Source organism: Montipora capricornis, chromosome 1 (assembly GCF_036669925.1).
Source record: "Montipora capricornis isolate CH-2021 chromosome 1, ASM3666992v2, whole genome shotgun sequence".
Lineage (NCBI taxonomy): Eukaryota > Metazoa > Cnidaria > Anthozoa > Scleractinia > Acroporidae > Montipora > Montipora capricornis.
In genome coordinates, this window is record NC_090883.1 from 28,929,671 (window position 1) to 28,941,743 (window position 12,073).

The 12,073-nt window shown below is 40.4% G+C and overlaps 2 protein-coding genes and 1 non-coding gene across 3 annotated transcripts in view; 2 read left to right on the top strand and 1 right to left on the bottom strand.

Annotated features, from left to right (window-relative positions):
* The window catches only part of LOC138037639 (serine/threonine-protein phosphatase 6 regulatory ankyrin repeat subunit B-like), an 18,488-nt gene extending 15,564 nt beyond the window's left edge, over nucleotides 1-2,924 (top strand). Inside the window, exon 7 of the mRNA XM_068883543.1 lies at nucleotides 1-2,924. This exon is cut by the window's left edge and continues 1,114 nt beyond it. Within this exon, the coding sequence (XP_068739644.1) occupies nucleotides 1-1,076 (1,076 nt within the window). The 3' untranslated portion in view covers nucleotides 1,077-2,924.
* The window catches only part of LOC138037597 (uncharacterized), a 138,469-nt gene that overhangs the window by 96,564 nt on the left and 29,832 nt on the right, over nucleotides 1-12,073 (top strand). The window lies entirely within an intron of this gene.
* On the bottom strand, nucleotides 8,386-8,458 carry Trnar-ucu (transfer RNA arginine (anticodon UCU)). Its single transcript has one exon. It is a non-coding gene; the product is annotated as a tRNA-Arg (tRNA).

Consider the following 12,073-nt stretch of genomic DNA (forward strand, 5'->3'; position numbering starts at 1 on the left):
AGAAGGTCATGCCTCTCGTTAAGCTGTTGCTTGAAAACAAGGCGGATACGAATATTCAAGACTTAAATAGAAAAGCACTTCTTCATGAAGCTGTCACACAGAAGGACATAACTCTCGTCAACCTATTACTTGAAAACAAGGCGGATGTGAATATCCAAGACTGTTTGGCAGAAACCCCACTTCATCAAGCAGTCACAGGGGAGGATGCAAATCTTGTCAGGCTATTGCTTGAAAACAAGGCTGATGTGAATATTCAAGACCAGAAGGGCCGAACACCTTGTCATATGGCAGTCACACAGAAGGTCATGCCTCTCGTTAAGCTGTTGCTTGAAAACAAGGCAGATACGAATATTCAAGACCGAAATAGAAAAGCACTTCTTCATGAAGCTGTCACACAGAAGGACATAACTCTCGTCAACCTATTACTTGAAAACAAGGCGGATGTGAATATCCAAGACTGTGTGGGAGAAACCCCACTTCATAAAGCAGTTACAGGGAAGGATGCAACTCTTGTCACGCTATTGCTTGAAAACAAGGCTGATGTGAATATTCAAGACCAGAAGGGCCGAACACCTTGTCATATGGCAGTCACACAGAAGGTCATGCCTTTCGTTAAGCTGTTGATTGAAAACAAGGCGGATACGAATATTCAAGACCAAAATAGAGAAACACTTCTTCATGAAGCTGTTGCGCAGAAGGACGTACCTCTCGCCAAGCTATTGCTTGAAAACAAGGCTGATGTGAATATTCAAGACGGGAAGGGAGAAACATCCCTTCATAAAGCAGTCACGCAGAACGATGTACCTCTCGTTGAGCTATTGCTTGAAAACAAGGCGGACGTGAATATTCGAGACCAAAAGGGAGAAACATCTCTTAAGAAAGCAGTCAAGCAAAACGATGTACCTCTCGTCAAGCTATTACTTGAAAACATGGCGGACGTGAATATTCGAGACTTGAATATCCAAGACCGGCGGGGAGAAACCCTTCTTCATAAGGCAGTCACGACCAACGACGTACCTCTCGTCAAGCTATTGCTTGAAAACAAGGCAGACGTGAATATTCGAAATAGGTCGTGACGAACGCCTCTTCATAAAACAGTTGCACTGAAGGACGTACCTCTCGTCAAGGTATTGCTTGAAAACAATGCGGATGCGAATGTTCAAGACGTTGGGGGAGAAACAGCTCTTCACAAAGTCGCAACTGCAACTCAAGTCACACTGAAGGACGTATCTCTCATCAAGCTGTTGTTTGAAAACAAGGCGGATTCGAATATTCAAGACTGTGTAGGACGAACATGTCTTCATAAAGCTGTCGCGCAGAAGGATATACTTTTCGTCAAGCTATTGCTTGGGAACAAGGCAGACGTGAATATTCAAGACCATCATGGAGAAACACCTCTTCATAAAGCAGTCACACAGAAGGACGTACCTCTCGTCAAGCTATTGCTTGAAATGAAGGCGGATGTGAATATTAAAGACTGGCGGGGAGAAACACCTCTTCATAAAGCAGTCACGCAGAAGGACGTTCCTCTCGTCAAGCTATTGCTTGAAATGAAGGCGGATGTGAATATTCAAGACTGGCGGGGAGAAACACCTCTTCATAAAGCAGTCATGCAGAAGGAAGTCCCTCTTGTCAAGCTGTTGCTTGAAAACAAGGCGAATGCGAATATTCGAGACCAGTCAGGAGCAACACCTCTTCGTCTATGCGCTCATTATAGATTGAATCTGGATGCAACGTCAACCTGAAGAGCAACAGAAGAGAAACGCCTCCTGATTTTTGGGAGCTTTAGCATCAACGACGGCAACGAGAACGTTGTCAAATGTGAATTGACGTTATTGTATTCGCTTCGCGACTATTCCAAACAATTTAACGTGACAAAGGTTTCGCTCAATCTAGGAGAGGAAATGAAAATTTATGCTTAAGTGCTGATGTTCTCCTTAAAACCTCAAATTTGGTCATTTCACGTTGTTGTTTTGCTGACGACGGCAAAGAAATAGACACAAATGAGAAGATTCACGTGCAGAGCGTGCAAAGCTATTGCTTTTGCTCACTAAGGGCGCATTCCATTGACCGTAGTTCGTTTTGGCGGAGATTCATATTAATATTGTCAAACATCTGCTAAAATGCTATTTTAAACATAGCTTTATTATCCTTGTTGCTGCAAAACGCCACACATAGTGTTTTAAATCAATACTCCACGTATTCTTATTCCGGAATAGGGTCAATCGCTAAAGCTCCCTATTGAAACTTTCAAAAGGTAGTGAGTGGACTAAAGACCCATTAGCTGGTTATTCACAGGAAGATGAAAGCCTTTACATCACATGGGGGATTTCCCCCAGATGGCAGGAGGTCAGTGAAGTAGAGCTAGAATCACAGGGTGAGATAAAGGCAGAATATCTATTGCTGCCTCAAAGTTATTGACAACCTCTTGGCAGTGCGGAAAGCTTAGAAGAGAATGTGCGAAAGGCTGAAGAGAAGTGGCCGAGCTGAAAGGGGTCTTGATGAATAAACACTAAGAGTTGCGAGAACAAAAGGACTCAAGCGCTGAAAATCCTGGTTAATGTGAATTTTTGTCGCGGAATAAGCAATCGTGCGTTGAAATGTATTCATTGATCATATTCGCTGATGAATTTATCTCAAATTGATCTGAAATGCTCAAGTCTTGCTGAGCTTCGTCCTTAAACAAGTGCCACGTCAACCAGCTGTGAAATTTGGTTAGGCCTGTGCACTCTTTCAGGTACACGCGGAATACTGAAGGTCCGTGTCGAATACAGGTCGTTCCGCCCCACAGTATTCAGTGGATCCTTATTTGATGGGTAACTAATAACCTTAACCATAATTGTTTATCACTAAAATAAGTGCTTAGGCCTAATCATTAAAATAAGTGCTTAGTCTTAATCATGGAAATGTATGCTTCGACACAATAAGACGTGGGGCGGAACTACCGGTTTGCCCTGTGTCAGAATGCAGCTATTTCAGTGGCTTGTGGGATTGGTGAAAGCAAACAATGTACACAAACATCGGATACAGTAGACCCTCAACATCTACTGAATAGCGCTTATGCCAGTCCATTGGAATTAGTGTGGAATTTGGAAAAGAAATGATTGCCGTTCGATCATTTAAAGTCACATTTGCATAGGCATGCTTCTTGACGTTTGATGCTGTCCTTTAAGATCCCATTCATTTGAGAACAAATCGACCATAAGATAACACCAATCTTTCGCACTGAAGAAAGGCCTGCTAGTACGCGGCCCCCACGAATCCTACACACTAAGACAAACACTCGCGCTCCAACTTTTTTGTTCAGGTGCCAGCTGGCGACTAATGGGGAAAATTTGGTCGCCAGATCATAAATTTTGGTGGCCAACTTTGCATGCAAGGAAAGTCATAATAGGCCTTTTGCAACTAACGATCACATGGTACAAAATCCGCCATGCTGGAGGGCAAGCTCATTAATATTCCCCCACTGGGACATTAAAACAAAGGCAAATCAAGCTTGACTGGTTGAGGTCTCTTTGTTATTAATGTCCCAGTGGGGGAATAATAATGAGCTTGCCCTTAGCATGGCGGATTTGTACCTTGTGATCGTTAGTTGCAAAAGGCTTATTATTAAATAGCACAAAAACAGCACGAGAAAGACCTTTAAAGCCATTGTTGTTTTCAGCTTTGTCTTAAGTTTGGTGATGGTGTTCTTCAAGGTTATTTGAATTGGAGCGAAGCACAGACGGTGTTCTCCATAGCAAGGCAAAAATGGGTCCTTTATCCTTGCTTTTCATCTCTTCAAAACGTAGCTCTTTATTCTCCTACAGCTAACCTGCGATCAGGCCCATTTTTAGCTTCGCCCATATGTTCTCTTATGTCGTCGCTCGCTAAAATTCCGGAATTTGGCCGACCAAACTCGTGATCTGATTGGCTGTTGAAACGCCGGAAGTGAAAATGCCATCGTGATTGCGCGGAGCTCTCGCGAAGTCCTCGAGACTAATCCCGCCATAAGTGTACGAAAAAATTTGCTGCCTTTTGTTCTGACAATGCCCTGGACGGTGCAACTTGATTTTATTTGTATAAATGGAGATATGCCATCTGAAACATCTCATAACTTGTCCAGAATCGGTTTTGAATCTCTGGAAAGAGTGAAATTAGCGATTCCGTTGTCGAGCTCTGTGGCCATGTGGTTGAAAGTACTTTGGCACAAACTTCCCTGATGTTTTGAAAGCTAAATAGCTAATTCTTTCAAATGGCAATGAAAGCCGATTCATATTGGTTTCCTGGATGAGACAAAGGACATATATATCAACAGGAGGAGATGCTGATAAAATCGCAAGTTACACGAATGCATGTTTTGAATATCTGTGTATCAAATTAAACGGCTTTATTTACTTATTGCACATGACACGGTTTGTTTGCACAATTTGGAGTCAAGATTGCTTCATAATATTTCCAGTTGATTTAACTTAAAACTCGCACTCCAGAAACTAAAATGGCATGTTTCCAGAGAGACCAATTGTTGGTTTTCACTCACGTGATCAACTGGCATGTTTTTCAACGAAAACAAAAGGAAGCGTTTGCATAATAATAGAGTTCAATTCCCGGAGGATTTGGTCGGGGCACCAACATGGCCGCCTTTTCTTTGTTTAGGGGCACCAACATGGCGGTCGTGACGTCATGTGAAAACCGAGAATTGTACAAAAATAAAAGAAACTTTGCGAGTCCATCTTACTGTTCGTACTCCATCAAAAAATTAACGGCCTAACTTATCATGATTTTACTGCGCGCAATTCAAGAAATACACTGCAACTAAATGTATTACCCGAAAAAATCACCAAAGAAACCTTCATGGGCAAACACGTTAAAGGAATAATGTATTTCTCTTTTTTTTTTCTTTAAAAATCTATTGCCAAACCGTCCAACGACAAAATGCTAGGTCATCTCAATTACAAATTAAGATGTCAAGCTTAAAAGATTGCATATTCAGTGCCGTTCGGAGGAAGAATTACACCGGCTTTTGCCGCAATATAGTCGTCGAAAACATTCCCCATGCTTTAAATGTGTTTTTCTCAAAATAAAGCCAATGGTTACTTTCGCATTCGTTTATAATATTCCTCCCACGGTAATTAACTCTAGTCAAAACAAAATAGCGTGAATCTGCCGTCCACGCGAGTATTGGTGTAATGGAAGTAAATTTGATTGGCCGATGAAGGACATGTCAATCAATCAAAAAAAGTGGGCGGAAGGAATGTCGAAGAGGAATTTGGTCAGGTCCTACTTTTCGTTTCGCCAACTGCACATTACGTACCACACGAAACTAAAATAGAGCCTGATCGCAGGTTACCTACAGCTTGCGTGGCAAGCAACGTACCTTTATCACGAGTAAACGCAATACTTCAATTGCTCGGCCTAGGCCCCTACACAACCAAAATGCTCGTACCAGTCTCCGACCGAGATAAAATAAAAGGAGTGGCTTGTATACGGTTTTAGTAGCCTCTAGAATCAGAGGAACTTGGTTTCTTAACGTACTTTTCTACCGATGTTTATCTCCATTTATTAATCAACTTAGGCAGTCAATTCACTTTCTAAATTAGGGGACAAGTCCCCAACCCACTTTCACGTTAAGGGTACAGGTAAAAAGCATAGGGTCGATTATTAAAACATAGTTTAGACAATGTTTAACGAAACCGCGTTCTAAGCCATTTTCAATATTGCCAACAATCATATCTAAATATTGCCTGCTGCTGATGGTAACAAGACGGTTTGCATTCCAGACTAGACAGCAATTTATCTACTTAAAATATACCGGTTATAAACAGATTTGGAGGTCCACTGATTGTCTTAAGCCGCGGCCTTAGTTAGACTTTGTTTAAATAACTGGCCCATAGAGTTTAAGTGCGCCCACGATCCCATGATGCCGCTGAAACAATATGGCGCCAAGTAAACGTGGTGATCAAAATATCGGAGTGCATTTTGTTTAATTAATTAACACTGGAGCTCGGGAAAACGAGAGAACAAGACTCATTTGCCAGACACAATTTTCAGGAAAGAATATGCTCCTAACCTGGAAAAAAGTACTCCATAAACCATCCAAGGAATTAAAAAGGAAAATTGACTGTACAAAAACGGTTCTTACATTAATTTTTGTCACTTACATATGATTCATATTCCAGTCAGTGCGTAAACATTACGATAACAGACACGCAGGCACGGTTCCTGATGACCTTCGCAATTGCTTTAAGAAACGGTCCAGATAAGAACGATAGCAACAACGGCAACGAACATGTTGGAATTCAATTGGTATGCAAAAAGGTGATAACTTTTCTATTGTCTGTACTTACTTCTGATTGGCTTAAACAGCAAAAGTTAACAAAACTTCATAAAAGCAGTATTATATTCATCCTTACTTTCCAACCATCTTCCATCTTTCATCTAGTCTCAGTTTAAATGATTCCACAGAAATCGTATGTGGGGAACATGTAAAATTGTAAACGTTTCTTGGCTTTTGTTTTCAACTCTTGTGATTGGTCAAAATCTTTTAACACAAAAAAACACCCTTTCAAAGTGGGCTGTAAATGAATTTTATTGCGTTAACGGCTTTCCTGTAGGTTTATGCATTCTCTGTGTAAAAATGATAACATTCCTATGTGGGGAAAGCCCCGTTGCCGCATAACAAAGGAAATTGCTATCCACCTTACACGGATCATTACTTAAGGTGTTGAAGAAATGCCCGAGCAAGTTTGATTGTCTCGTTAACGAGATGTTACTCAATAATTACGACCGTGTTTAAACGTACAATCAGACTCAATTCGCGCAAAGGTCTTTGTCTAACTTATGCAAATTAAATTAATTACTCTGAACTCTTAAGCCGTGTTCACACTAATCGTTGATTATGATCAACTGAGGTATAATTCAGGCCATTATACTCCATTCGATTTTTTTTTAATTATGGCTCTGTTCACATCTGCGAAAATTCAAATACAATAGGCATGGTAACCTCGCAGTGTGAGGCAAAATGGCGCCGTTTCGCGAGGTTGCCACGATTATCATCACCATCATGTGCTTGAGGCGAGAAAAAAACCAAGGATAGCCTCCGAGAATAGAAGAAGACAAATCGAAACCTTCGCGCCATAAAGCGATTAGAAGTTTCGTCTGTTCATACCACCACGTGCTCGCCATTCTGTTCAATTACGCACTGTAATTACTTCAAATACCCCCCTTCAACCCCTTGAGGTTGTTTGAAATTATTATAATCCAATCATAATCAAGCGCTGTAATTAGTTGATGTGAATCCATTTCATATTCAATTCGATCATAATCGAGGCCTAGTGTGAACACGGCTTTAGTTACTCTTGAAATCGCATATTTAATTTAGTTTCCCTTGACAATGGCGCCAAGTTGTCGCCGAAAAGTCGGACTCTTTTATCGTTAGTTGTTGCCTGTATATGTTTATCGAAATCACTGTTGATTAGGATTCATATTTGATTATTAATTAACTGCATGATATGCTGGTAATTTCACTTATTTGCTAAATTTCAGAGTCTTGTATTACTATTAACAGTTTAGAATAAACTGACTTACCAGACAGAAAGTGCTCTAAAGCTTTTTTTTTTTCATAGTAGTTACCTCTTTTAAATTTCTGTGTTTATTTGCACGGTTTTCATTTATATTACTTTCATCAACCTGGTTTAGAAATATACCATGATTAACTCAAACTCTTTGTTTCCTTGAAAACCCAGGGGTGATGGTAGCCTAACCTGCGGTTATTACCAGTCCTCAGGTTAAGTAGGCTCGATTTCCAGCCGTATTGGGAGCCCGCGTTCCTTGCCCCAAACCACGGCTGGGTCACTGGTCTGCCTATTGTATTTTTGGACCAATCACAGCCAAGCCTACAAGAATCGATCCTACAGGTTAAGCCATGGCAATCAGAAGTGCTTTGTTGAACGTCAATGTATCTTCCAATTTTAGATCATTGTAGTTAGTCTGAGCCATCTTAACAACTCTTGAGTTTTATCTGCACAAAATGTTTGCTCTTGTTGTTGTTGTTGCTCTTGACATTCTGAAGTAGGCTGCCCCAGTGTGCAATTCTAACCCTAACAGTGAGCAATTCTCTTGGTTGAAGTTGTTAGAATGATTGGCTATCAATAAGGAGTGCCATTTATCCTCAACCTCAGAAGGTGTTTTGGAGTTTTGTTCTAGGGTAGCTGGGGGATTTAGGTTTGCGAAGTCATGTTCGTTTTAAGTGCAAGTGCGTGTTGTCCTAAGTAGCGTGTGTATGTATATATGGAAAGAACTCAAGTGAGGCCATTGCTACTGTGTGCATGGGATGGATGAAGCACCTTCGCTGATCCACAGCATCAGGAACTTCTTATTCAACACCCAAGGACAGAGAAAAATCTCTGACCCGGGTGGGAATCGAACCCACGACCTCCGGATTAGATCACCGTTGCTCTACCGACTGAGCTACAAGGCCAGACGGGAGCAGGCCGTGGGTGGGAGTTTGAGGACAAATCGGCTCGGCCCAAGCCAAGTACTAAGTGCAAGTGCGTGTTGTCCTAAGTAGTGTGTGTATGTATATATGGAAACAACTCAAGTGAGGCCATCGCTACTGTGTGCATGTGATGGATGAAGAAGTTCCTGATGCTGTGGATCAGCGGAGGCTCTTCATCCATCACATGCAAACAGTAGCGATGGCCTCACTTGAGTTCTTTCCATGTTCGTTTTGTTCTCTGTTCAGATAAGCATTTTTGTAGGACAAATGGTAATACAATCCTGAGTGTCTTTTTTTTTATTTCTCCAGAGTTTTAAGAAAATTATTAGATGAATTGATTCTGCATTTAGACAGGTCATCTACTACTTGAGAGCTCATGGATGAAATATCTCGTTTCAGCAAGTCACTGTTTTCGACGCTTACATCTCTCTAACTACAACTTTTTTTTTATTCACATGTCTTGCTGATTTTGCATTTCTAACATATTTGAGTCTGATATGAGCAGCAGCCTTCAAGTTAGTTTTTGCCTCTTTCCCTTTTTTTTTATTTGGTCAATGCCACTTTTGAGCAGCTGTGTACAGGTTAAAGACGCAAACAGCCTTTTATGTGTTGTGAAGTGTTCCAACTATGAAAGTATAACAATAACGATAACGTGACAACAGAGACCACACTTTCCTACGGCACATTCGCAAAAGGCTTTCTTGGGAACATTGTCGATGAACAAGACAGTAGCAGTTCGTATAACCTCAGAAGAAACACTTTTTAATATGCTTGACTTGATAAATAACTGACTACCATCTTTGAAAACCTTGATGGTTTTCATTCGTGTTAAAGAAAACAGTCGATGAGCTTTCGAAATTGTCCTATCATTCCCTATCGTCTACTAGACTGATATCTCCTGATAACGTCTTTTGAAATCTTGGGAAAGAGGGAAGTATTGCATTTCCATCCAGCTGTTTGTAGTGGGATCTATCTTGAAAGGGCTGTCGCCTTAAAGCTTTTCGTGACAGAGATTGTCGAGCAAAGCCGGGTCATCTTTAAATGGTAATAATTTTTGAAACAATTAAGTTTTAGTCCTCGAAACTTTGACTTTCAGACTATTACAAAGTTCTCCCAAGTTTTTTGTGTTGAGCAATTCAAGACAATCATCATTTATGATTTTTTTAATGCTGCAAAAACCATTTTGGGCGAGTCATCTTTCATATTTCCGCTATCTTTGTTCACTTCCGTCCGGCAAAACCGATAGCTAGTGCCAGGCTCCCACAGTATGAAATAGGCAATAAGTTAATTCACCGTGAAAACGGGGTTGATGCAAGCATAAGCACACAAGGATCAATATTTTTTTTCTGTTCCTTGTGCTTGCACTTATCCTTGCGTTCACTTGCGTTGTGTGAAAACGAAACACAGCATAAGCACAAGGAAATTTGTTACGTCTGGCCAGATTCCCCACGTCTGAGCATTTTAACAAAATGGCGGATGCCGTGGTTAATTTTGGTGCTTATGCCGACGTTCACTTTCACTCGCATTAACTACTTATGCTTGCGCTTGTGCTTTCGTTGCAAGTGAAAACCAGGCTTTAACAAGAAGCGAACAAGATCATTGTATCGTCATAGGAATCATCAAAACCAGAAGTCCATGACTTGGAGCGAACAACAGCCCTACATTCCTGTCACGAAGTTTTCACGGACCGATTTCTTTTTAGCAAAAATTGTCGTTACAGTGGTGCAAGTAGAATCTTGAACTAGATTTTAAGACACTATTAATTAAGAAAGAATTTATACTGGAATAACAATTAGAGGCACGGCATTCATGGAAACAGGTTTTATTTATATTTATCTATTTAATGTTAGATTCTAAATAATTAGTGATCGTAATAATTAAATTTTTGATTTTACACAATTAGTCATAATAATAATAATAATAATAATAATAATAATAATAATAATAATAATAATAATAATACCAACTTAATTATTGTACCTGAATGAATTTCACTGTGGATAAATAAATTGTTACATTACATTAGAGATTGAATTTTCCGCGAATGAGAGGCTCCTGCACGAGCTTGATCACCAATCACAACAGCGTCATAACGTCACCAAAATGGAACTGCCTTTGTTTTCTTGGTTCTTTTGCGGAAAAAGTAGTCTCAAAAAATAGATCGGTCTGTAAAAATGCCGCGACATCGGCTTTGTATGGGAGTTCTTCACTCCTAGTCATGGGCTCCTATCGAAACATTCGCCGTCAATATTCCAGTCGAATTTGCAACTAACGTCAGAAGATCATGTTCCCCTGAAAGACCTGAAAATGCCGTCAAACCGCTCAATCTGCGGGGACGTCAATGGGAAAAATCATTACTTCCACAGTATTAAAGCAATCAAAGGCAGCGATGCGGATCTTTAAATTTATATGCGAGAAAGTAATAATGGACTAGCATCATACTAGGTGATGAGTTTATGTTATATTAATTGTTCTATGATACAAATTCCCTTTTCAACATTTCCTTAATTGGATGGAGACCCTTTCTTCAGCCGTCGGCATTGTGATGGTCACAGTCTGACAAATTGAATCCGGGAGAGTCGTGGGAGCCTCCACCCTTGGTTCAGGTAACAGAAATCTCCACGGTTTGGATAGCAAGTGATCCCATACGAACCAAGACTGAACCAAAACCCTCATTATCCCTTCCTTTGAACGAAAAGGCTTACTGCGCGAACCAACAAACTTCCTTTAAGAAGTCGAGGAATAGAATATGGACAAGGGATTCTGTGTCTCCAATCATGGGAATTGTTATGGGGCGCTTCTTCATTAAGCCCAAGTTCGAAACATAGAAAGTGCAATTCAATGGATAAATCACAATTTGAAAGGTGACTTATCCAGCGTGGAGTGACCGATAAATCTCGTAGATAGCGTTTCACTCGTCTTGAAAAATCAGGGAAAGATAAATAAGTGGCATTATTTATTATTTGAAATTGTTCTTTTGATACTTATCAGACATAACAACAACAAAAATCTCCATTTTTTCATCGGTACGAAAGCAAATTTTCATTTTACCGGGGGTCAGTGTTTTCGGGTCACCCTTGGTTAAGAGGTATCAAAACCAATAGGTTTCCATGGTATTTAACGCTGGTTAACGCTAACCATGCTTCGAGCAACCCGGGCCAGATAGAATTGATGTCCCTGTCGGCCAGCCATGCCAAGATGGCGTCCAAACCCTGAAATCGAATAGCATCTCGATCGATACACACGAAACATATTTGGGACATATTCGTGAAACGACCCCAATAAAATGCGTCCTCCTTCGTAGGAACGCAACAACACAGACAAACTTTGAAAACTGTTAAGCTGAACAGTTTTCAAAAATTAAGCCCAATTGCAATCAAATGTAATCTTCTTCAATTTTTCCCATCCCTAAACCCCTTTCGTATTTGCTGTTTTATTCAAATCTTCCTTCAATGTTTTAAGAAACTATTCTTACGTTTCACTTGATTTGGCTGCCAGTGACCTGTCGCTTAACTAATTTTTTCGTGACACAGCCCCTTATAAGAACTCGTCTAAAAATAGCTTGACGTGTGGAAATGTCCTTCCATCGACCAAAGT